At 45.3% G+C, this 27,158-nt stretch overlaps 1 protein-coding gene across 3 annotated transcripts in view; it reads left to right on the top strand.

Moving 5' to 3' along the window:
• LOC129822794 (limb region 1 protein homolog) overlaps nt 1-27,158 on the top strand; it is a 62,486-nt gene that overhangs the window by 23,456 nt on the left and 11,872 nt on the right. For 2 of the 3 annotated variants that reach the window (XM_055881218.1, XM_055881216.1), the window contains 8 exons: nt 126-229; nt 13,331-13,457; nt 15,624-15,692; nt 15,977-16,041; nt 16,520-16,592; nt 23,437-23,523; nt 24,741-24,817; nt 25,296-25,373. In XM_055881218.1, the coding sequence (XP_055737193.1) occupies nt 126-229; nt 13,331-13,457; nt 15,624-15,692; nt 15,977-16,041; nt 16,520-16,592; nt 23,437-23,523; nt 24,741-24,817; nt 25,296-25,373 (680 nt within the window). The remainder of the gene's footprint in view (nt 1-125; nt 230-13,330; nt 13,458-15,623; nt 15,693-15,976; nt 16,042-16,519; nt 16,593-23,436; nt 23,524-24,740; nt 24,818-25,295; nt 25,374-27,158) is intronic. The other variant, XM_055881217.1, reaches the window with a different exon arrangement.

Here is a 27,158-nt window from a genome sequence, read left to right as displayed (position 1 = left end):
CTGAGGATAATGTGTTTTATTGTAAGGTGTGATTTTCTGTCATGTTGTATTTTGCTTGGTGACAATCTTGAAAGATTGGTTGTTTGATTCATTGATCAGGACTAGCTGTAATGTTGCCCTTACAGGCCTGTGGAATCTGGTATCGCTCTTCTCCAATCTCTGCCTCTTCGTCCTGATGCCGTTTGCCTATTTCTTCCTGGAGTCCGAGGGATTTGCTGGATCAAAAAAGGTATAAAACGCATGGGGTTCGTTAACAACTTGCTAAAACCTGTTTATTTTTGTTTTACATGCTTTTGTAGTATTGATGAACTCTTGATCTTTCTTGATTTTATATCTCCATGTTTTCACACAACTGTTTAGAATTGTCCACTGTGCCATAGCAGAACTACACCATCTTCATCAATCATTAATCCTAATGATTATGGCTATTGAGTCGATTGTCATAAGCAGAGCATGTTGCAGAGTAGATCGTTTTAGTCTCTTTTGTTTCTCTGCCTTTCATTGTCTAAGAGTATCTATTAATTCCTGTTTACATTGTCTGTCTGTCTGTGTGAGAGTATGTCTAGTGACAACAGCAGGTGCCTGGTCCTTGCCCTCTCTCTGACTCTCATCAGTTGACCGTAACTGCGACCGCAAAAACCTCATTAACCATGAAACAACGACAATCTGGTCTTTGGCATCCGCCACATCCTGACAAGCCGTTCCAATAAGCCAGACGCTGCAAACAGTTCAACACCACGGCATCGGCCGCCGTGATTTAGGGCCTGATTCGCCCCCCCCCTCTGCCCTAAAATAAAACTTCAAAAGGACAACCTAATAATCAAGTTGTAAGCCTCTGCAAACTTCCTCTTTTAATTAATTACCTCTGAAAAAAGGCTGGGGCCCGTGTTTCGCGGGTCCATAAAGACAGAACAACGTGATGGCACAATGGAGCTGAAAGCGCGGGGAAAGATTTACTTTTAATACACCTCTATCCTGTGTCACAGTTTGAAACCCCTCTGGTTTATGTCCCTCCTGGCAAACTTACATAAAAATGTGTCTGTTACTGTAGTTTACAGCCCCCTTTTTGGGGGGGGAGGCAGGCTGCTAATTTGTTTCGTTTGGATTTCTTGTAATGAAGTCCAGGATGGCTAGGAAGTGGAACACACTGGCCTCTATCACTTTATGCTTTTGTACCCTTTCTTGCTACTGATCATCTATACATTTGCTGAGAGGAAGCACTGCTTAATGTTGGCTACACATCCAGGTATAGTTGTGTGTATTTGTGGAGAACAGAGGAAAGCACCCTGCTGAGTCACTCAACAGACTGACCACAGGATGACATTTAAAAGCTTGATTTAAGTTTTTATAATGTGATATTATCCCTCTCCCAATAAAAGTATTAGAGACTGAGTATTAGATTTCAGGGGTTTATGTGGCCGTAATGTTACGCCACTGAAAAGTCCCTTTGACTGCGGAAATGAAGTGAATGATGAATTTAACTGGTAACAGTTCCAATTTGTAAGTCGCTCTGGATAAGAGCGTCTGCTAAATGACTTAAATGTAAATGTAAATGTAAGTCAGGCTTTTCATGTGGCTCTGTTTACTTTTGACGAGGGCACTAAAGCTCTCCGAGTTGAATCGAGATTGAAATGTTCTATGCTTTTTTTTTATTAGCTCACTCAGATGTTCTGTTGTCCACATGATTAACAGTCTTTCAAATTGTCCAAATTGTGGATGAATCGGAATTACAGCCCAAATGTGGGTATGAACTAACTTTGTTCACCGGCATAAAATACCCCTCAATAACCTTACTCTCTGACTTTCTTAGCTGAAAAAGATTTATTACTAATGGTTTTAAAATGCTTTTAAAATCATTGCGGTGAAGTGGCAGATTTTAAATGTCATCTTAACATTGAACGGTTTTGGCTCCTTGTCTTGTTCCAGAAACCCATTTATGCTGCAGACTGTGTGCCAGCCAGTCATCATCTCATGCTTATACAGAGATACTAGACTAGATCTACTTTGATGAACGCACCACCTTTTAGGGCTGGTTGATTTTAGGCCAGAGATGGGCAACTGGCCTATCCCTGGCCCGTGGTTACATTTTTTGGGGACTCCGTCAGGGTCTGAATTAATGTTGAGTTAGAATAGTAGAATACACAAGGTGCAATTTTCTAAATATGGTAGTGCATCAGTAGTTTTTCTCTTGTTATGTCAGTTACTGACAGTCACTCAATTAGCCCATGTCAGCAAAAAATGTTTTAGATGGATGGCTAGACTAACTTACCAATCTATCTAAACTTATAGTATTTGTAGTCTAATTACCGACCGGGGGGCCCCAATTGATTTTGTTAGTCACTTTCACTCCAGTTTCATATTAAAAACTGCAAACATTTTTCTCCACCAGTCCACCCTATGGCAAAATTGTGGAATTGCAGGAAATTAGCTGTAAAATGGCAAGATTCTCTCCGTCCCATGGCAAAATGTAGAATTGCTGCAAACTTGCTTTAAAACTGCAACTTTTTCTCTACTCCCCATGCCAAAATGTGGCGAATTACAGGAAATTAACTAAAATTCTTGATGTGTTCAGATTTTTTGTGGCCCCCACCCCCATCAAAGCTACCCATTGCTGATTTTAAGCCATAATTCAAACCAGGCTTTTTTTCTTCACATTTTGGCTATGTTTTTTGGATATTACATTTTTTTGTATGTGTTTTTATATATTAACTATCAATGATCTATTCATTATCTTTAACTATGAATTATTTTGGTTTTAGCGTACATTAGCATATCCCTCTGTGGAGGGTGAAGGCCCTGTTGTGTATTCACCACCAGTAGATGGCATGTTTATGATGATGGTCGGTCAGTATCTGAATGATGGACTAGTGGCCTAGGCCCTAGGGTCTCTCCTCTGCCTTGGCCTCGCAGCTATCCCAGTCCATCCAGACAACCTCATTTCGAAGGTTTCCAAAAAAGGACTTCCTCTCCCATTGTGGGCCTAATTCTTCATACATCCCCTCGGCATGAGAAGTCTCCAGTTCATATGGGATAGAAACATTACGTCAACAAAGCTGTTATAGAGTATAGAGTGGCATGCCTTTTTTGTCTTCCAACCAATATTGAGTACTCTGCGGATCCTCTCCTTCGCTAGGTTACGTTCCAAATAGCATCCTATTTCCCATAAAGTGCACTGGTCAAAATTAGTGCACTATATAGGGGACAGGGTGGCATTTGGGACACAGACTTAGTCTGACCCAGAAAGTGACCCAGCTATGGGCCAGCAGTTTTCATCTGTTGCTAAAAGAAGCTCCTCATCAATCTAACGCCCTAGGCTAAACCCTTTAATGAAGAAAAGTGTGTGTGTTTATTGTGGAGGGGAAACGTCTGAGCTGAGTAAACCGCCTTGTGTTACTAAGATACTGTTCTTTGTTGGCGCTCCACAATGGAGCCTGGATGTTTATTTCAAATCTCCCTGCACATGTAGACATTTTTCCCAGGCCTTTGCTCTGGCAGGGGTGGCCGGAGAATATAAAGTGATGTTTACATACCTTCCTTTAAGGTCAGAATGTCTCACCAAAGCCACTCTGTTACAATGTCCATCGCCATGGTAACATATTAGTTTGAGCTGAGAATTTCTTATTTTCCTCTCTCTGTCTTTCAAACGAATTGATCAGCTCCTGGAGGGACTGTTTACATTTTTTGGATGAAATTGTCTGTTTATTTTATAGCTTGTGTTGTCTTTTTGGGGTATTAGACCTCTTTCTGTCGGTTTGAAAAAAATATATAGTGCCTGCTATACAAGCCTGAGATTCATGTCCAATGTTAATAGTTTCAAGATAAAAGTCTTATTTATTGGTTTGATCCCGGATTTTGGCGCACAGATTTTTTTATTCACGATTTAAAGCTGCTATGTGTAACTTTTTGGGTGACCCTACCAAATCCGCATAGAAATGTGAGTTATAGATCTGTCTTTCTCATTGAAAGCATGTCTAAGAAGCGGTAGATCTGTTCTTTGTGCGCTGTTTCTATGCTTCCTGTTCTTACGTTTCGTTTTGAGTCTTTTAAGTTTGGTTTTGTACACCAGCTGAAAATATACACTGCTCAAAAGAATAAAGGGAACATTAAAATAACACATCCTAGATCTGAATGAATGAAATATTCTTATTAAATACTTTTTTCTTTACATAGTTGAATGTGCTGACAACAAAATCACACAAATTATCAATGGAAATCAACCCATGGAGGTCTGGATTTGGAGTCACACTCAAAATTAAAGTGGAAAACCACACTACAGGCTGATCCAACTTTGATGTAATGTCCTTAAAACAAGTCAAAATGAGGCTCAGTAGTGTGTGTGGCCTCCACGTGCCTGTATGACCTCCCTACAACGCCTAGGCATGCTCCTGATGAGGTGGCGGATGGTCTCCTGAGGGATCTCCTCCCAAACCTGGACTAAAGCATCCACCAACTCCTGGACGGTCTGTGGTGCAACGTGGCATTGGTGGAAGGGGCGAGACATGATGTCCCAGATGTGCTCAATTGGATTCAGGTCTGGGGAACGGGCGGGCCAGTCCATAGCATCAATGCCTTCCTCTTGCAGGAACTGCTGACACACTCCAGCCACATGAGGTCTAGCATTGTCTTGCATTAGGAGGAACCCAGGGCCAACCGCACCAGCATATGGTCTCACAAGGGGTCTGAGGATCTCATCTCGGTCGTTAATGGCAGTTAGGCTACCTCTGGCGAGCACATGGAGGGCTTTGCGGCCCCCCCAAAGAAATGCCACCCCACACCATGACTGACCCACCGCCAAACCGGTCATGCTGGAGGATGTTTTTTTTTATTTTTTGTTAAAAAAAAATCTCCCATTTTCTCCCCAATTTTCGTGGTATCCAATCGCTAGTAATTACTACCTTGTCTCATCGCTACAACTCCCGTACGGGCTCGGGAGAGACGAAGGTCGAAAGCCATGCGTCCTCCGAAGCACAACCCAACCAGCCGTACTGCTTCTTAACACAGCGCGCCTCCAACCCGGAAGCCAGCCGCACCAATGTGTCGGAGGAAACACAGTGTACCTCGGCCCGCCACAGGAGTCGCTGGAGCGCGATGAGACAAGGATATCCCTACCGGCCAAACCCTCCCTACCCCGGACGACGCTATGCCAATTGTGCGTCGCCCCACGGACCTCCCGGTCGCGGCCGGCTGCGACAGAGCCTGGGCGCGAACCCAGAGACTCTGGTGGAGCAGTTAGCACTGCGATGCAGTGCCCTAGACCACTGCGCCACCCGGGAGGCCCCATGCTGGAGGATGTTGCAGGCAGCAGAACGTTCTCCACGGCGTCTCCAGACTCTGTCACGTCTGTCACATGTGCTCAGTGTGAACCTGCTTTCATCTGTGAAGAGCACAGGGCGCCAGTGGCGAATTTGCCAATCTTGGTGTTCTCTGGCAAATGCCAAACGTCCTGCACGGTGTTGGGCTGTAAGCACAACCCCCACCTGTGGACGTCGGGCCCTCATACCACCCTCATGGAGTCTGTTTCTGACCGTTTGAGCAGACACATGCACATTTGTGGCCTGCTGGAGGTCATTTTGCAGGGCTCTGGCAGTGCTCCTCCTGCTCCTCCTTGCACAAAGGCGGAGGTAGCGGTCCTGCTGCTGGGTTGTTGCCCTCCTACGGCCTCCTCCACGTCTCCTGATGTACTGGCCTGTCTCCTGGTAACGCCTCCATGCTCTGGACACTATGCTGACAGACACAGCAAACCTTCTTGCCACAGCTCGCATTGATGTGCCATCCTGGATGAACTGCACTACCTGAGCCACTTGTGTGGGTTGTAGACTCCGTCTCATGCTACCACTAGAGTGAAAGCACCGCCAGCATTCAAAAAGTGACCAAAACATCAGCCAGGAAGCATAGGAACTGAGAAGTGGTCTGTGGTCACCACCTGCAGCACCACTCCTTTATTGGGGGTGTCTTGCTAATTGCCTATAATTTCCACCTGTTGTCTATTCCATTTGCACAACAGCATGTGAAATTTATTGTCAATCAGTGTTGCTTCCTAAGTGGACAGTTTGATTTCACAGAAGTGTGATTGACTTGGAGTTACATTGTGTTGTTTAAGTGTTCCCTTTATTTTTTTGAGCAGTGTATTTTTTTGTTATGGAAAATATATTTCACAGCGGTTTAGATGCTACAATGATTATCTACACAGTGATTGATTGTTTTGTCACATAAATTGAAGTTAGGCGACGTATTCTAATTGCAACCAGGATATGGTGGAGCGAATTCTGCATATTGCACCTTTTTTAAGGTAGCCCAACCGGCCTCCAGATAACACTAATATTACTTTTACTTAGTTTGTCTGCTGCGTCCGACTTTAATGTATCCAGCCAGCTATACAGTGCCTTCAGAAAGTATTCACACACTTTTGACTTATTCCACATTTGTGTTGTTACACCCTGAATTAAAAATGGATTATATTGCGTTTTATTTAATTTCTTTGCCAATTGGCCCAAACACAGTACCGCATAATGTCAAAGTGGATTTATGTTCATTGACATTTTTACAAATTAATTACACATGAAAAGCTGAAATATCAATAAGTATTCAACCCCTTTGATGTGGCAAGCCTAAATAAGTTCAGGAGTAAAAATGTGCTTAAAAAGTCACATAATAAGTTGCATGGACTCACTTAGTGTTCAGGAATATTGTTTAATATGATTTTTGAATGACTCCCTCATCTCTGTACCCCACACATACAATTTATATGTATTCATATAAATTCAACCATAAATTCAACCACGAAGACCAGGGAGGTTTTCCAATGCCTCGCAGAGAAGGGCACCTATTGGTAGATTGGTCAAAATAAAAAGATTTTGAATATCCCTTTGAGCATGGTGTAGTTATTAATTACACTTTTGATGGTGTATCAATACATCTAGTCACTACAAAGATACAGGTGTCCTTCCTAACTCGGTTGCAGGAGAGGAAGGAAACCGCTCAGGGATTTCACCATGAGGCCAATGGTGACTTTAAAACAATTACAGAGTTTAATGGTTGTGATAGGAGAAAACAACTGGACTGGACTAATGGACTAACAACATTGTAGTTACTCCACAATACTAACCTAAATGACAGAGTGAAAGGAAGGAAACCTGTACAGGTGACCGGCTCGTACATAAAACATCCTTATTTCAGCTGCAATGCTATTGTTTGAGGAGAGTGCACAATTTTGAACATGAAAAGTTATTAAAAACAATTTAGGCACATTTGGGCAGTCTTGATGCAACATTTTGAACAGAAATACAATGGTTCATTGGATCAGTCTAAAACGTTGCACTTACACTGCTGCCATCTAGTGTACAAAATCTAAATTGCACCTGGGCTGGAATAGTACAATATGGCCTTTCTCTTGCATTTCGATGATGGTACAAAAAAAATACAAAATAATGTTGTTTTTTGTAAACTTTGTATTATCTTTTGCCAGATCTATTGTGTTATATTATCCTACATTCATTTCCACAAACTTCAAAATGTTTCCTTTCAAATGGTACCAAGAACATGCATACCCTTGCTTCAGGGCCTGAGCTACAGGCAGTTAGATTTGGGTATGTCATTTTAGGGGAAAATTGAAAAAAAGGGGTGGATCCTTAACTCGATTTAATGGACTGCCGGCCTCCAAAAAAGGGAAAATATGCATAGTGTCTTAATAAAACACAATTTTCCACCACCATGCTAGAGAGGCCAATGCTGCCTCCTGATCTTGCGTACCGCGTTCAGCCAGGGGAAACAACCGACTGCTGCAACCTGATTGGCTGAACGCAGTGTGCGACATCCAAAAAGTGTGATTTTTATTAGCACAGGTGACGGTCATTTCTTCTTTGAGGACTTATCAGCCTGACACCTCTTGGTAATGACAACAAGATGGAGTCCTTGTAGGGGGACCTCTATACCGGGCGGTGTCAGAGTAAGGCCCTAATAATTGTCAAAGGCTCCAGCCACCCTAGTCATAGACTTTTCTCTCTGCTACCGCACAGCAAGCGGTACCGGAGCGCCAAGTTGAGGTCCAAAAGGCTTCTTAACAGCTTCTACCCCCAAAGCCATAAGACTCCTGAACAGGTAATCAAATGTCTACCCAGACTATTTGTATTGTCCCCCCCTCTTTTTACACTGCTGCTACTCTGTTTATTATCTATCCATAGTCACTAATTCTACCTACATGTACGTATTACCTCAACCAACCTGTGCCCCCGCATATTGACTCTGTACCGGTACCCCCTGTATATAGCCTCGCTTCTGTTATTTTACTGCTGCTCTTTAATTATTTGTATTTCTTTTTACTTATTTAGTTTTTACTATACACTTATTTTTCTTAACTGCATTGTTGGTTAAGGGTTTGTAAGTAAGCATTTCACTGTATGGTCTGTTGTATTCGACGCATGTGACAAATACATTTTTATTTGAATAAACTCGAGGAAAACATCAAAAGTAGCATACTGAAGCCTCTTCCTCCCTGTAAACCCCCTTTTCTGACGTCTAATGTATTGGCCATGGGAGCTTGGGCGCGAAGGGCTCCGGTTCATTTAAAGGCTTTACATTTAAAACTCAAAAAGGGGAGTGTTTGTGAAGTATGAGTTTCACAGCATTGTTTTTTCCTCTCTCGCTGTACAAGACGGACGTGAAGCAAACGGTTTCCCACGCGCCCACTGCTGTGTCGTTGGGGCGAGTCTTTAGAAGTTTAGTTTGCGGCAGCTTCACACGGGGAAGCTTTCCAGTCCCCTCCAGACCAGCGACTCCCTCTCTGTTTTCTGTCTCTGACACGGCCGGGACTGAAGGGTACGCTAATAAGGGCCCTTTGCATCTGGCGTCTCCTTAGCAAGCATAGGCAGAGAAGTGGACTGGCTGGGAGTGGTGGATTGGGGCCCCCTCCCTCCATCCCTCTGCCCCTCCATCCCACACGCTCCTGTCGGGGAGTGGAGCAATGGGCAGTGGGATGATCTCTGCCACTGGGCGCTGACTTGCTGCAGATGAATGGGGCTGGAGGGAAGGAAGCGCCCCCCCCCCGCCACAGAGACCCCATGTCTCCCATGCGTCCCATGCTATTCTTTATTCTATCCGTCACTATAGTCCCTATTTTCCTTCCTTATTCTATTCCTCTCCTGTCCCCCTCTCTCTGTCTCTCTGCAACTCTGCCCCGCCCCTTCTTTACCTTCCTCTGTTTTCTCCCTCTCCTCACTCGTTTGCTCAGACCTCGTTTTCTCACTCTCGCTGTCCCATCTCATTTCCCATCACGCTCTCTCTCTCTCTCTTTCCCTCTCTCTTTCTCTGCCCCGGGGATGTGGAGGGAATAGCACAATGACATTCAGCACTGTTGAAACACTGCATGTGCGCTCCTTTTGGGCCCTGGTCCAAGTAGTGCACTATGTAGGGAATAGGGTGCCATTGACGATGCTGACACAGTTTAGCTATGCTTCCCCAAGGACGCGCATGGGGATGCATGTATCTGTTGTGCTGTACATGGCAGTACCCAGATATGTCGTTTCTGATCCTACAGAGTAGGAGGGTGGCATTGAGCCATTCAGTGTTGGTATTAGGGCAACCAGTGATTCAACGTAGAGGTCTTCACAGGTCCAAAAAGCTGGATCCGAACGGAACTGACCTCTGGATTTCCTACAAGAACACTAAACGGACCCGGTTAAAAAAAAAAGAAAAAAAAAAGAGACAATGAAATGTATCAGCTAAGTTTCCCTCTGGTTAATGTATTGGTTTAGGCATGCTGTAAGTCAGCAACTTCCCCTTAACCTAAAAGCTATAGTCTTTATGCAGAGCCGTGGTCGGGTCCACTAGGGTATATCCACTGTAAGGTAGTTAGACCTCTAATTCAGTGTTGCTGGTGGTTTGGGATGGCTCTTGTGGATGGGTCTGGGTGAGAACACACACACAAGTGTAGGTTGTTGCGAGTGTGTGTCGCTGTGGTTGTTCAGATGCAGTCATCTCATTCACACAGGGCAGTGTCCCTCACACACACACCCACCCGTTTCTTGGAAGTATCTGATTCCCTGCTCTTCTAGTGGAGCTGCACCTGGGCAGAGCAGGCAGCTAGCCCCATGCTCCACAGCGGTGCGGTGTGAGGATCTGGGAAGCTGAATAGTGGTGTACACATTTAGAATGGCAAGAGTAGAACCATTCAGCTCGGGCTGGCGCTCGGCTCTGGATGCCATGGCGCTCTCCCTTGCCTATTTTTTGAAACGAGTTTTGACTACGTTTTCCACGTTTTGATGATTGTGGCGACTGTCTGCAGTCCTTACCATCTTCAGTACTTAAGAAAATAATTGTGCTAATTTGTTATGAAAGAGAAACAAGGAGAATGCAGGGTATAAGTAATGGAATATGTTATGTGATACGTGATTAATTCAAAGCTTGCAATTCAGACCCTCTGCTTCCCAACACTTGGTCAACCTTTGTCTGACACTCCACAGACATAATATTAAGGGAGGTGACAGGCATTGCCTTTGCCCTAAATGATCTGAATGGGTAATGATTTGAGTCTTATAAATGATTGAGAGGCCTGGCCTAGAGGGAATACACCTTCAGCATAGCATAGGCTGCTGGTTAAGGTGGACCGAGGCACCCGAGCGGAGCCGCCTCCTGCAGCAGGCCATGCAAGGTTCCATCCATCCCGGAGCCTCCTTAAGAGTGTGTGTGTGTGGGATGTGACAGAAGTCCCTGAAAGCATTCCTCTCTCACCTCTCACCTCTGGGGACGAGATGCGTTCAGACATTCAACTGCTCTCCTCTTCTCCTCCACCATCTATCTATCTCTCCCCTTCCCTCCCTCTCTCCATCTCTCTCGGCATTGAGAGCTCCCTATTGGCCAGTTCAGCTCTGATGTGAGCCGCTAGACTGCAGCATCACAGTAGTTATGTACTCAGTGGGAGGAACTGAACACATTGGAGGATAGAGGTTTCAGTAAGCAGGTCAGGATAAAGGGCCTGTCATTAAACCATTTTAGACCCGTGCACTATTTAGGGAATAGGGTGCCATTTGAGACGAAGACATATTCCCTCAGTATACCACATGAGATGCTTCTCTAGATATGAGGTTTTCTAAGGTCTACTGAGGGAATGTCTTCATCTCAAATGGCACCCTATTCCCAAAATAGTGTACAACTTTTTTGCCAGGGTCCATAGAGCTATATAGAGATTAGGGTGCCATTTGGGACGTAGACTACGTACAGTATATTCAAAACTCCTTTCCTCACTTTAGAGAATCAGTAGGTTTGCCTGCTGAGGTGCAGCAGATCGTACCAGACATGGCCACAATGGGGCGCTCTAGACTACTCCCACTGCTGTGCTAGAAAATTCTACACAGGTCCCTTCTATCTAGCCTACATGTGTGGGGGGATACTTCAGTGATATGACAGTCTGTGTCCCCCAAATGGCTCCCTATATTGTGCACTGCTTTTGACGTAGTGCACTATATAGGGAATACGGTGTCATTTGGGACACGAGCCTAGATTCGACAGATCCACTGTCTGTGTGGAGAGAACGTGATTGATTATCAAAATGGTTGTGACGATGGCGATAATGGTGTTTGAGATCATTGGTAGGCTAAGTGTTCAGTGTGTGAGATATGGGCTCAGTGTTGAGTTCAGACTTTTAAAAAGCAGTTACATTACATGAGGATCACCTTCAAACAGAGGATCACTGCGTATTTATTTAATTGAACCTTTATTTAACTAGGCTAGTCAGTTAGGAACAAATTCTTACTTACAATTACGGCCTACTGGGGAACAACTGCCTTGTTCAGGGGCGGAACAACATATTTTTACCTTGTCAGCTCAGGGATTTGATCTAGCAACCTTTCGGTTACTGGCCAAACGCTCTAACCACTAGGCTACCTGCAGCCCCATTTATATACCTGGCTATAAACAACTTCCACACACCAGTTAGCAGATCACCATTTACCTAGTAACAAATTGATCATAGCTGCCCAATTTGAGGCTAACCCACAAGCCCTGTGTAAGTCATGCTTTGCAGCCTATTCCTATAGTGCCAGACAGTATCTCCTCTACAGTGTATCTCCTTTTAAAGTACACTACTTTTGTAGTGCACTAGATAATGAATATGGTGCCATTTGGAAGGCAGCCGCTGTTTCGCGTTCGTGTAGAGCCTGTCCGACTCCACTAGCGGCGCGGGGGGTAAATGGACTCTTGTGTGAACAGGTAGAGAAGACTTTATTAACCACTCAGCAGTCTGTGACCCGGAAAACCCAAATTACCACAACTCCTGTCTGCGCTGGGCCGCAGGGCCGTGGGCGCGTTAAGAGCCCCCTAATCGTCCCCAGATGTAATGGGAGGCCTGCTCTTAATCTACACACAGGAGCGAGGCTTCACTTCAACTTGTTTTTTTATTTAACCGGACCCGGCTCTGAGTCTGGATAGGCCCCTTTTAATATACTGTTGTAGAAGGTGCTTTAACATGGTCTTCTCTGGGATCAGTTAACTGTGTGTGGGGCTGTAATATGGATCCGAGCATGCGTCCTAAACAGCACCCTATTCCCTAAATGGGTCACTACTTTTGATCAGGCACCTATGAGCCCTGGTTAAAAGTAGTGCACGACATAGGGAATATGGTGCCATTTGGGACATTCCCTGAATGTAAAGCAATGGCATTTTACAATTAGAGTGCAGCATTAGTTTGAGTGATTTTATAGAGAAGCCACTGTAGTAGCTACATTGATATTTGAAGTAACGTAGTGAGGCTGCAGCAACACTGGTTGTGGGGAGACTGCAGTGTCTGCATGGTTTCACTCTATGAACCAAGATTGCATCCCAAATGGCACACTATTCAATAGGGCACTGCTTTTGACCAGGGCCCATACCAGCTCAGTGTCCTTGTGGGTAGTGTCCACCCTGAGATTGCAGGGGTTGGGGGTTTGACCCCCCCAGTCAAGTCATACCAATGGGACCCAACGCCTCTCTGCTTGGCACTCAGCATTAAGGTTAAGGATTGGGGTACCAATCTGTCGCACGCTACAGAAACAAGAGATTGGCCCATAGGGCAGGACGAGTCTTTCTGGCTCGCGCAGGGCTACCTACTTGTTTAACATAGGACTCTGGTCATGGGCTCTGGCCATTTGGAACTGGGCCCAAGTGATACATTCAACTGATGGGTCATTTTTTAGAATGAGCTTGTTTTGCTGTCCCTTCCTTGCCTCACTCAATTCCTAGGCAATGTGAATAGCCTTGGGAGAACTTGGCAAAAATCACAGCTTTGTATGAATAAAAACAGTAACATGGCTGTTTTTGTTCATCACTTCTCTCTCCTCCATCTGTGTGTGTTTTCTCGCAGGGCATTAAGTCACGGGTTCTAGAGACCTTTGTGATGCTCTTCCTCCTCGGACTGCTCATCCTAGGAATAGTCTGGGTGGCGTCCGCGCTCATCGACAATGACGCAGCCAGTATGGAGTCACTCTATGGTAAGGCTATGGGGATTTTGTGTCACAAATGGCACACTAATCCCTATTTAGTGCACTAAATTTGACCAGAGCTCTATGGGCCCTGGTCAAAAGTAGTGGACTATATAGGGAATGGTGCCATTTGGGACGCTACCTCTGTTTCTAGCTGTGTGGTTTGATGTACTGTACCAATGAAAAGTTTGGACACAGCTAATTATTCAAGGGTTTTTCTTTATTTTGACACTTTTCTACTTTGTAGAATAATAGTGAAGACATCAAAACTGTGAAATACCGTAATTGCTGGACTATTAAGCGCACCTGAATATAAGCCGTACCCACTGAATTTTTTACAAATATGTATTTTGTACATAAATAAACCGCACATGTCTATAAGCCGCAAGTGCCTACCGGTACATTGAAACAAATGAACTTTACACAGCCTTTAAACGAAACACGGCTTGTAACAAAAATCAAAAATAAATAGCAGTAAACAGTAGCCTACCAAGAAAGTCAAACTTCATTGCGGTGGCGATTGTTTTGGCTTTCAGTCGGATCTGCACAGTTCCAACGTCTTATCATCGACTCATTAATGCCAAGCTCCCGTGCAGCAGCTCTATTTCCTTTTCCAACAGACAGATCGATCGCCTTCAACTTGAAAGCTGCATCACATGCATTTCTCCGTTTCTTTTTTTATTTTATTTTATTTTATCCCCCTTTTCTCCCCAATTTTCGTGGTATCCAATCGCTAGTAATTACTACCTTGTCTCATCGCTACAACTCCCGTACGGGCTCGGGAGAGACGAAGGTCGAAAGTCATGCGTCCTCCGAAGCACAACCCAACCAAGCCGCACTGCTTCTTTAACACAGCGCGCCTCCAACCCGGAAGCCAGCCGCACCAATGTGTCGGAGGAAACACCGTGCACCTGGCCCCCTTGGTTAGCACGCACTGCGCCCAGCCCGCCACAGGAGTCGCTGGAGCGCGATGAGACAAGGAAATCCCTACCGGCCAAACCCTCCCTTACCCGGACGACGCTAGCCCAATTGTGCGTCGCCCCACGGACCTCCCGGTCGCGGCCGGCTGCGACAGAGCCTGGGGGCGAACCCAGAGACTCTGGTGGCGCAGTTAGCACTGCGATGCAGTGCTCTAGACCACTGCGCCACCCGGGAGGCCATTTCTCCGTTTCTTTGCCATGATGAGGGTGACAAAATGACTACGGTAATCAGAATGATGGCAAGTTTGAGCGCGCTCGATTTACGTCACATTATGTGACGGTGCTCAGTTTTTTTTGGCGGCATGAATCTTGTGGAAAAAAATAAGGAAAAAAAACATAAATTAGCCGCGTCATTGTATAAACCGCGAGGTTCATAGCGTGGGAAAAAAGTAGCTGCTTATAGTCCGGAAATTACGGTAACACATGGAATTATGTACTAACCAAAAGTGTTAAACAAATCAAAATATATTTTATATTTGAGATTCTTCAAAGTAGCCACCCTTTGCCTTGATGACAGCTTTGTACACTCTTGGCTTTCTCTTAACCAGCTTCATGAGGTAGTCACCTGGAATACATTTCAATTAACAGGTGTGCCTTGTTAAAAGTTAATTTGTGGAATTTTCCTTCTTAATGTTTAAGCCAATCAGTTGTGTTGTGACAAGGTAGGGGTGATATACAGAAGAGCCCTATTTGGTAAAATGACAAGAACAGCTCAAATAAGCAAAGAAAAATGACGGTCCATCATTACTTTGACTGACCTTCATGTCTTAATCTGGAAAATGACAAGAACTTTCACCCAACCTCAACCCGAATGAGATGGTTTGGTATGAGTTGGACCGCAAAGTGAAGGAAAAGCAGCCAACAAGTGCTCAGCATATGTGGCACTCCTTCAAGACTGTTCGAAAAGCATTCCAGGTGAAGGTGGTTGAGAGAATGCCAAGAGTGTGCAAAACTGTCATCACGGCAAAGGTGGCTACTTTGAAAAATCTAAAATATATTTTGATTAGTTTAACACATTTTTTGGTTTCTGCATGATTCCGTATGTGTTATTTCATAATGTTGATGTCTTCACTATTATACAATGTAGAAAATAGTAAAAATAAAGAAAAACCCTTGAATGGGTAGGTGTGTCCGAACTTTTGACTGGTACTGTATTTGTTCAGCTTTGACTAACATTTCATCCCTTTTCCTTCAGATCTCTGGGAGTTCTACTTACCATACCTCTACTCCTGTATATCTCTGATGGGGGGACTGCTCCTCCTGAGTGAGTATTGTTGTTGAATTAATAGGAGCATAATCAATGGAATATGTGCAAATGGAATATTATCTCAATTGATGATTGATGTGCGGCAGGTTCAGTAACACTTTTGATAGGGGCCTAAACTGTACAAGTGTACCAAGTTCCATGCTTTTATGAAAAAGTGTGTGGGGTGGGGGGGATAACATATGGCTTGGACTAGACGAGAATTTCTGTAGTAATCCCTAGGTCCCTAATGTGCTGGAAGTGTTTTGGTTGTGTCTCACCACTTGTAACTTCTTCATCCCCAGTGTGTACTCCTGTGGGCCTGTCCAGGATGTTCACAGTCATGGGCCAGTTACTAGTCAAACCAACCGTGAGTACTAACTTCCATTCCATGCTCTACCTCAAAAGCCTTCATTGTGTTTTATAAGCGCCAGATGCCAGCCAAATAGCTGGCATACTAACCCTCATATGACTGGCTACCTAATTGACTTTAACAAATTGCAGTACAGCAGATGCCACATTCAATTTTGAAGTGCACAAATGTTTTTGGGGGAGCATGCCCCTCCACTACCTGGCTCCTTTTTTTTCCGTTACGCTGGCTACTTCAGATTTTTGGGAACACATTGCTACATGTATTTATGTGTACTGTAAATATTTTAGTGACTTTATACGTTTGGCCGACATGGATTTCTGGCTTTCCTCTGTCTGACTCTGAAATGGGTCATTTTTGCTATTAACATGCGCGACTTGTGGACACGAGGACTACAAACATGTCACCAACTCATCCACCCATCTGTTACTCTCCGGCCCCACTTCGGACCTTATTATAACCCATTTTGTCCCCTCAGATCCTGGAGGACCTGGATGAGCAGATTTACTGCGTTACTTTGCAAGAGGAAGCCCTTCAGAGGAGATTGAACGGTACGTTGTCAGTCGATCCTCGCCCAAATTTGCACCCTATTTAGTGCACTACTTTTGACCAGAGCTAGGGCTGTGAGGCAGCCAAATGACAACGTTCACTGTAATGACCGTTTGAATAGCGAAAACGACACATTTTTAATTAAGAGACACATTTCTCTTCTCAGCTCCTGACTACATGTGCTGCCATAGAAATGGAATGAGTTCAGTGTTTCCCCTATATGCATTTAGAATGCGCACTGCCGCTGCACACCCAAATCTTTTTAAAATACATTTTCCGGTTTGGAAAAGACTTTCAGTGTGACCTTAAATGACTAAAACCATACTGAAAGTATGTAAAACAGATACTTTAACATTTTTATTTAACCTTTAGTCAGGTAAGATCAAATTCTTACTTACTTCTTACTTACCATGACTGCCTACTGGGGAACAGTGGGTTAACTGCCATGTTCAGGGGCAGAACGACGACCTTGTCAGCTCGGGGATTCGATCCAGCAACCTTTGGTTACTGGCCCAACACACTAACCACTAGGCTACGTGCCACCCCTTTACCTATATATTTTTTTATAATATAATCTTTGAGAACTACAAAACCTAATAAATGCAAGCTAGACAGTCAAGGAGAGGAAAAAATAAGAATTTCCTCTAGGCACATGCCCAGAGGACCCGATTGGGAGCCAATTGGTTTTGTTATACTGTTTGAGCATAAGATCACAATGGCAATACACGCCCATTACCCGACCCCAACAGGACAACCATCTATCCCTCTTTTTGATCCAGAAAAACCTTCTCTGTTGACTAAAACAAGCAGACGACAACAAAATTTGAAAAAGGTCGAGATTTTGCTGTGAGCCAATGGGGTAACCAAGGTAACCACAAGTTGTTTTCCTCACAGGCGGGCAGGGCCGAGATGTTCTATTTTAGTACCGACTGGGACTATGAGTTTACCTTTCAAATGACCAGTGTTAGAGGTTCCAAGCCTGTTCTATTCATTCTACTTCTATGGGTGCTACAGGGTTGGGTGCATTGCCTAGGCAACCAAAGACTTGTTTGCTACAACGCCAGTGTTTGTTTTAGCAAGGAGCAATACAGTTTTATCACGTTGTTAAGATTCCATGTTACCGCAGAAAGGGACTCAACCGCACGAATGCCCGGCCATCCTATCTTCAGTCAGCTGTTGCCCCCCCCCCCCCCCCCCCCCCCCCCCCCCATGACCGTCTGTTATACGGTAATTGTGCCAGTCCTAACCAGAGCCCTATGGTAATGCACTATCGGCTATAGGGAATAGAGTGCCATTTCGGACACAGACCAGGAAATGTGTTGGCACATTACAAGGAGATGACTGCATAATAGCAGAGGTGCATACAGATGGCGGCCCCCATGCACTTACCACAAATTCCTAGTTTTTGCTCCGTTCGCCATATTGTACGTTGCTCTCCATTACTCTTTTTTTGTATGGTCGTTAGCAAAGCTTAACTTCAAGACGCCGGCAATTTGGCATTTATTGGCACATTGAACCATATCGCACGCTATAGTTTTAAAACTCAGTGGATAGGGCTAAAGTTGATGTCCTGTCGTCTTTATGCACATTCGCCATTGGTTTGGGATGGAGCGCTCCTGCACTGGAACCAATTAGCATTGACAAATCCGCCTCCCCACTCCACCCCTCTTTTTCTTGTTTTCATTTGCTCCCTTCTCTCTCTCTCGTCCCCTCTCTTCCCCCAACAACTCTCTCTATTTCCCTGTCCTCTCGCTCCCCCTCTTTTTCTCTCGCTTTTTCTCGCTCTCTTTCTCTTTCTTTCCCTCGCTCGCTTTCTTTCCCTCGCTCTCTCTCTCTTTCACTTTTTCTAAAGGACAAGCTGCAGCTGCCATTGTCAGAGACCATAAATTACATTGGTGGAGAGTTTTAGAGTCAATTTAAGAGCACGGCACACTGCCTTCCACTGGCACTACTGGCCAGGCGATTTCCTCATTTGATCTCTGGCCCCAGACTAGTAATGACAGGCCCCTCATTAGGAGGGAATTGAAATGGTCTTGGAGAATAGCTGTGTCTCAAATGGCACATAGGGCTCTGGTCAAAAAAAGTGCACTGTGTAGGGAATAGGGTGCCATTTGGGACGCAGAATGTATTTATTTCTGATGGTGGTGTAGTAGATGTTGGTGAAACAACATGTTCATAGACTACTACTAACTAGGCCAGGGATGGGAAACTGTTGGCGGCCCCCTTTTTTGCAGGCCCGGGATCAATTTCCAAAGATGTTTGGCTCTCAGTTGGGATCTCAACTTATTGTTGAGAGTTAGAATAGTAGAAAACACAAGGTGCCATTTAGAAATATGGTTGTGCATCAGCAGTTTTTCTCTTGTTATGTCAGTCACTAACATTCACTCAATTAGCCCATGTCATGGGCCTCTCGGGTGGCGCAGTGGTCTAGGGCACTGCATCGCAGGGCTAGCTGTGCCACCAGAGACTCTGGGTTCGCCCCCAGGCTCTGTCGCAGCCGACCGGGAGGTCCGTGGGGCGACGCACAATTGGCCTAGCATCGTCCGGGTTAGGGAGGGTTTGGCCGATAGGGATATCCTTGTCTCATCGCGCACTAGCGACTCCTGTGGCGGCCCGGGAGCAGTGCATGCTAACCAAGGTCGCCAGGTGCACGGTGTTTCCTCCGACACATTAGTGCGGCTGGCTTCCGGGTTGGATGCGCGCTGTGTTAAGAAGCAGTGGTTGGGTTGTGTTTCGGAGGACGCATGGCTTTCGACCTTCGTCTCTCCCGAGCCCGTACGGGAGTTGTAGCGATGAGACAAGATAGTAACTACTAACAATTGGATACCACAAAATTGGGGAGAAAAATTCAACAAAATAAAACAAAAAAGATTAGCCCATGTCAGCTAAACATTTTTCGATTGGTAAGTTAGTCTAGCAGCCAGCTATCTAAACTTACATTACCGACACGGTTATCATTGATTTCGTTAGTCACTCTCACTCAGATATCATGCTAGAAACTGCAAACATTTCTCTCCATCAAATGTGTAGAACTGCAGGAAATAAGCTGTAAAATTGCACATTTTTCTCTCCGCTCCATGTCAAAATGTGTAGATGTGCAGCATTATTGCTTTACAACTGCAAAATCTTCTCTACTCCCCATGGTAAAACGAAAAAGAAATGTTATTTGCTGTCAAGAGGGCCGCTAAAATGTTTTATTTGCAAAATACACTATTTGTCAACCTGCGTTGCCTTTTATCTACCTACGGCTACCTACGGCTACTGTTCCCAAATTCCTTCTTTTAGTGTTGAAGAATCCAACAAAGCAGGAAGTATTTGGGGCGCCCGCCAAACGTACTTTAATATCAAGTGAGGCACGCAACCAAGTGTACAGATGCAAGTAAATAAAGAGGATGAGTGTCTTTACAAACCAGGGAGGTATGGAAGATTGCTTGTGCTGATAGCGCTGTTGTCAAACGCTACGCCGGTTGCTCCTCTCAATAGGCCTGCTATTTAGCTGTTTGGTTTCCTAGGGCTTATGCCAAACGCTGGTGCTTTGAACACCTGATAAAATAAGTGTAATCTGTTCCTTATCACCGGGACGAGGGTTTGATGTCGCCGTGAGTTGGAACACAATAACCCCACTCCACGACTTCTCCAGGTCCACCGGGGCGGTGCGGCCCGACTCCACCGCTCTCCCGTGGTGGAGAGAGCGAGAGCTAAGCAGCTGGGAGAAGAGCTCTCGCTCAGACGCTAAGTAGCGAGATCCGTGTCGCCTTATCGGGAATCCCAGGAATGTTATTTTTTTTGTTCACCACACACACTTGGGTGTAACTCTAAGGGTATGAGTGGCGGGTGAGGTTTCCTCTGATCTTTTCGAGAAGGGGAGAAGGAGGAAGAGGTTCAGGGATAGTTCACAGGACACACTCCACAAGCGCCCAATGTCCTCCTCGCTTGGCTTGTGTCCTCTGCATCCCTCGCCTGCCCGGCCGTAGATTAGACCTGTCTCATTACACTTTGTTTATGTTTGCTGTTTTGGATTATCTACCGATCAATGGATTGGATTGATCTATATTTACTCTTCGGGGTTTTGAGTTTGCATCTCTTCTCTGTGCAATTACATCCCAAATAGCATTTAGGATTTGGTTGTTTGCTTTAGATGAGCAGGAGCGGTGGGTTATTCCGGCTGAGTGGCCGTGTGTGTGTGTGTGTGTGTTTACTCTGCGAGAGGTTTGATAGGACCATATGAACCGCAAGGAGACGCGCAGTGACACGCTCATTACAATATCAGATCTGGCTACCCTAGCCAGTGATGGGGAGCAAGCTTGTCCTTTTGAAATGCACAGTGTTGCATAATTTATCTGCATATGTAATTCGTGTCAGGAGAATTGACATTATGCATAGTTTTACATTGGCCTGACAAAATGATGTGTCCTGAGCCCCCTCCACCAGGTGTCCCTGTTTGTTTGCTATGCTGTAGCCTATTTTATTGAGAGAGTCTAGCTATGTCCCAGTTATCTCTCCTTCCTCCCAAAGTATGCACTTGTTCACATCCCTTGACTGAAAGGAAATGACTGGTATAAGAAATATGGCCGAAACATTTAGCCCATGCCTCCACCAATCCAATCATTTTAGATTTGTGGGAAGGAGCGAACAAATGCACACTTCAGGAGAAAGGAGATATTGGGACGTGTTGTTCGTTAAGTTACTGCAGTTTGGTGCATTGAGATAAATTAAGTGTGTTGGTCATTTTAGATAATGGATTATGCAAAGTTAGGCTACATATGATATTATCCAATGTCACAAAATGTCTTGATAATGGATTAAGATATCCAATTATCCCTCTTTTGACTCTTCCCCCCCCCCCCCCCCCCCCCTATACTTCTGGCCTTTGCCTATGTAGTTTACGGCGTTCTATAGTGAGTGACATGAATGGTTTCGATTTTGAACCTTATGCCACATCTTCGGACGCAGCAGCTAATTAGGCGAGAGGGCAACGTAACAATGACCCTATGCTAATGTGAAGGCCTTGCACCAGAGCTAGTCCAGTATTCCAGCTCCAGTCCACGGTTGTGTCCAAAAGCACCCCATAGGGCTCTGGATGAAAGAAGTGCACTATATAGGGAATAGGGTGCCATTTGGGATGCAGTGCAGACATGAGCTAAGCTGCTGTCTTAGTTGAGGCTCGCTAGCCCCTCTGGTTCCCTCTGTGTGTTTCGCGGCAGCAGCAGCGTGCTCTGGTCCAGATGCTATGCGGCACGATGACCTTGCCAACGCCTCCGTCCGTCGCCTCCGCATGCTGCTTAGCATAATGCTAGGTGACGTAATCGCTAAACTAATGGTGAAGGTTGGAGAGGAGAAGTTTCATTATTTTCGGCAGCAGTGGCAGCGTCGGTACGTGCAGGAACTCTGGAACTTGTTTGGGGGACTGCTGTCTCCTCTGCTGCCACTACCTTAATATATCTTGAAGGATGTCACATCTTAAAATGCTATTATTCACTTTTTCTTTATCGTCTGCATTGTTTTTTTTTATCATGTAATGATTTTGTTCTTGGTTGGTGGTCAGATAATTTGATGTTCCTAATAATAGTCATGGGTAGTTGGAACTTAAAAAAAAAAAAATTGTTTTATTTCACTTTTATTTAACCAGGTAGGCCAGTTGAGAACAAGTTCTCATTTACAACTGCGACCTGGCTTGAAATTGATTTGGAGTCGGTGTAATAATAGGATTACTGTGATAAGGTGATGGCTGAGGATTTTGTTTTGCATACGTTCTCCAGATAGATGAGATGTCTCGTGGCTGAACAGTCACGGTGCCCCTCAGGACTCGATGTTGGGTCCGACTCGATTCTCAAATCACGTCCTGTTGAACTGCTCGTGACATTTCCTGTTGCATTGTGACTGCGTTTGGTTTGAGGGTTCAAAGTTTCCCCAACTGCGTTCCTAGGACAGGTATTAGGCAGGGCACAGATAGGATCCACTCTGTTTTTTTCCCCCTCCACTTACTCTATTATTTTTTCCCTTTCTCGTTGTATCCCAAAGCCCATCCAGACAGGGTGTGTCATAATAGTTGGGGGGGGAAAATATTTGATCAAAGTGATTGGTTCTTCACCCCTGTAACAAAGATGAAAGATCATCTTTTTATTGCACGCTAGTAACAGTGTAACACTGAACTAATTGGTCTTGATCTGCCAATCACCCCAGGGGATGCAAATGGATACTCTTCCACTTGGCTTTGAGGGCTCCAACCTGTACGTCAAGGCTGGAAGGAAAACAGATCAATTAGCCTTAAATGAGCTGCCCTTGTGGTTTTCCTGGAGAATCCCTCGCTGTCTTCTCCCTAGCCCCGGGACCAGTTGGAGCATGCACCCGTTCGCTCGCTAGACAGCATTGACACAGGAGATTATTTTTACTTGTTTGAGAGACCACATTGTTATGTACAAAGCAGGATTACCCGTTCAGATGGGATTTCTTAATAAAATAGGAGAAATGCCATAAAGGTTGAGAGTAGAAAATACAGAGATGAAATAGTCATGCTTTTTAATAGAAGCTTTAGTGCAACCTTTCTGGATAAAGAACTGCACTTACGTGAGCAGTGACTGAAAATGCTTTATTTAACTGTTGAAGGGAGACTTCTTGCCATGACTATGAATTATTGTTGAACATTAATCATGTGTAGCTAATCGAACTGTGTCTAGCCTCCCTGTTTTTACAGAATTAACAAATATACCTTTTCAGATATTTGGCAGTCGAATCACAATGACTATGTGGCGCGTGAGTGATTGAGTGAAGTGTAAAGATAAGTTAAAAGCTTGATAAAATGACATTCCTGAGACCCTTATTTGATGTCCCCCCTCTTGTCCGCAGGGTCGACATCTCACTCTCGTTCCCAAGGAGGAGCTCATCGACTCAACAAAGAATTGGACGTCGTCCGAGATCAGAGGAATAAACTGGGTGAGTTGTTGGTGCCGCATTATGCTTTCTCGAATTATAATATGTATGGACAGATGCCGTCTTTCGGGACTTTGAATTTCCCATTGAAACGTATGCAAAGAGGTAGGCTTTTCAGATATCGCTGAGAGCCAGCGAGCCTTTCTTTTTCCCCTCGGTCTTATTTCTTAATTTGGACACGTCCCAAAGCATTTCTGCCCGATAATGATTATTTTCCATCCTTTTTAGGATATTATAAATGAGGTACAATGGGTGCGCGCCAAGGGTTTTGGGGGTTGGGAGGGGGAGATGAGGCCACAGAAGGCACTTAGGATATTGGACAAGATGCAAACTTTATATTGTGCCCAGCCTTTTAGTGATGTCATTAATTTAGCAGGAGGGTGCATATAGAGTGAGCCTTGGCAAACGTCACAGGCCGCCCAGCCTAGCACAAGGGGAGGGAGAGCGATGGAGGGGGGGGGTGAGAGAGAAGGATAGAGGGCAAGTCAGTCAAGCTAGTCGTAAGGACACTGGACCACAGTGTTATAAAGGGATTTCAGAAAGGACATTACATCACATGTCCTTTACTGTCCTTGGCCCATGCTGTTGTGTACTCTTCCGTCAGTCTTCAGCAGCTATCAATGCTGACATAATACTATTATAAGGCAGATTCTCAATGTGTGGAACGATTAAAAATAGAGACCTATTCTCTGCAACCATCTATTTGTCTCAGAACAAGAAGGCAGATCGGTAGCGGTAGCGTTCTGTCATCCTTTAACAGGTAGACCTATAAATCAAGTTGTTCATTTCAATCTCAGCTTTCTGTTTCATCTGTACTCCGTCACTGTTTCTATATAGCGAAGATAGACTAATTAAAGAGGAAGACTTACCTTCTGGGCCCTGATGAGTGAGCAGATAATGTTGGAGCCCACACTCACGATATGTTTTACCAAACCAAGTTGTACTATCTCTATAAATAAACCCTGAAGCCATGAGGTTTCACTATTCACTTTTTGATGTATTTATGAAAGAGTTTAGGAAAACAGTCTTTAATATCGTAAGTGATTCACTCTTGATTGATTTGAGGTATTGGTCGTATTTGCCCAAATGTTTAGAATCCCGAACTCAATGAATGTGGTGGTTTCCCAACTCTGACCTCTCTCCCCATCTCTTTCTTTGTCTTTCTTTCTCATCCTCTCTCTCTCTCTCTCTCTCCTACCTTCCCTTCTTCCCTCCCCTAGAGAGGAGGAAGAAAGCGTCTGCATGGGAAAAGAACCTGCTCTACCCCATTGTGATGTTAATACTACTCACAGGGACAGTGAGTATTCAGATTGATAGTACTGCAGCCAGTCACTCTCACGAAAGCCCCCCCCCCCCCAACCAACCACCCCCTGTTTCCCAATGGCATATGAAGCATAAAGCTTTGGTGGCTGCTGGGGAGTTCTCCCTGGTCAACTTAGTTTGCAATCTCTAATGGCACCCTATTCCCTATGTAGTGCACTCCTTTTGACCAGAGCCCTATTGGCACCCTATCGTTTGCCCGGCCGTGTTAAAGAAAAGGCTCCGCTAAATAGTCACACCGCTGAAGCAGCTGGGCTTTCGATTGAACCCCCCATGTAGAGTAGTCTGCCTCTTTAACATGCTCCTGTTGTACAGCAGCAGTGTGGCACTGCTTACAGAATACACACTTTGCAGAGTACAGACAAACAAACCGATGATTAGTTCGGTCTGGTCTTTGACTTGATCTTTTTAGCTAAATCCCTCTGTTTCTCAACTCTCCTCCTCCTCCTGTCTAGACCATCTCAGTCCTACTGGTGGCGCTGAATATCCTCTATCTGCTGGTGGATGAGACTGCCATGCCAAAGGGATCAGAGGTAGGCTATAATGGCGAGAGAGACTTACTTCCTGTTCCCCTTATGAACAGATTCACATCGGAGGCCGTTTTTTCTTATACAAGCCCTAACGCACGCACACACAGGTAAATCCGGAGCGAGGCAGCTACTGAACTAGACCGCTGCGAAGGTGCTTGGCAGTCGTCGGGGACATAAATCAAATTCCGGATATGCTCAGGTGCATGTTGGGAAGAAAGGAAAGAAAGCTCAGGGCCAGATGTTTATCATAGCAGAGCTGGCCTGGATGCCTTTTTTGTCGTGCTGCTGCTCATTGAAAGTCATTTCACAGCGGCATGCAGATGAAATGTGTGATGTCTACGGCAGGTGAAATAAGCTGCTTTACCCTCTGTGTGTGTGTGTGTGTGTGGGGGGGGGTGGCAGACCAGGTGAACTCCTGTTATGAGTCTGACTGGAGAACCTAATACTCTTGCATGCAATGTACTTCCTTCATCTCGTTTCATCTGCTACAACCGAAGTGGGTGTTGTGCGCTAGTCTCTTGTGTGTTTTCCTTTCGTCTGACTAAGGCAACAAAAGGTATCTTCTTTCTGCCTCATTTCTCAGCTCGTCTTACGGGCGACCGTCCGCCCTCCTTCTCGACATTCCAATTATTTTGTTGAGGAGATATTTTCTTTGGCATGACGCGTTGCAGAAAATCCCCCAAATTATGCTTGTCATGCAGCTTGATTCCTGCCTCCCTCCTCCCCCTGACAGCCACAGCACAGCTAAATGGTTTACGCGTTTGATGAGCTGGAAGGATGCCACGCCTCTGATCTCACATCGCTAAGGCGACCGGGGGGGGGGGGTTGGGGGGGCATTCGGGTGTCCTAACAGTCAATCATTACGGATATCATACCCATCTAACCAACTTAACAGGGATGGCTGGTGCATCGCAATGCACTCTCAGCTACTATGCACTCTCCGAGAGAGAGGGGAAGAGATAGGGGAAGAGGGAGCAAGGGAGGGAGGGATGACTGGGCCAGGTGGGCGAGAAAGGGAGAGAGAAGGGAAAGCGAGGGAGAGGGCCAATGGGCTCCAGACTGTGGGAAAGTCAAATGAGGCCCAGTCCAGATAGAGCTGTAGGGCCGGGAGCAGAACAGAGCAATGGAGAGGAACTATATATGTTTGTTTATCCCTCCCTCCCTCCTACACAACACTGCATGGCATTCAGCATACTCCGTACTACAGGGCTACTGCTGCTCCAGCCTCCTCCGTCTCTCTCTCTCTGACTCACAGCCAGACAGGAGGGGAGGAGAGGAGGTGCACCAGTCAGAGGACAGGGCTTTTTACAGCTTGATGAACAGGCGTTAAGAGGACTTCTAACCGTGTTATTGCCAGCTCATCCCCTGTAGGCGCTGATCTTGGGTCAGTTTTGCATTTCCCCCGCTAATGGTTAAGGTTAGGATTGGGGATGGGAAGCTGATCCTAGATCCGTACCTAGGGGATCCTCTGAACCTTTGACTGATGACATTCAGTTCCTTCTCAATCTGTGGCTTTGCAAAACAAAGAAATGATAGGGGGGGGGGGATCCACGATGAGCATTTTTTTTTTTCTGTTATTATCCGTCACTGAAACTATGTGAGGTACATCAAAGCGTGACGGAGGAGAACGGGACACACCTGAAGGGCCTGGCTGGGTGCGACGTTCTGCACACGACCTCACCTGCACACAGGTGTTGCTCACCGCTAATCCCAGAAGCAACAAACCCACCACAGTGTGTCTGAATGAGCCAGGCTGCGAGGAACACCAACCCTAGCAGCCCTCCACCC

This window comes from Salvelinus fontinalis, chromosome 25 (genome assembly GCF_029448725.1).
Source record: "Salvelinus fontinalis isolate EN_2023a chromosome 25, ASM2944872v1, whole genome shotgun sequence".
NCBI lineage: Eukaryota > Metazoa > Chordata > Actinopteri > Salmoniformes > Salmonidae > Salvelinus > Salvelinus fontinalis.
The sequence above is the reverse complement of the archived record's forward strand: the minus strand, read 5'-3'. Positions and strand labels throughout refer to the sequence as shown.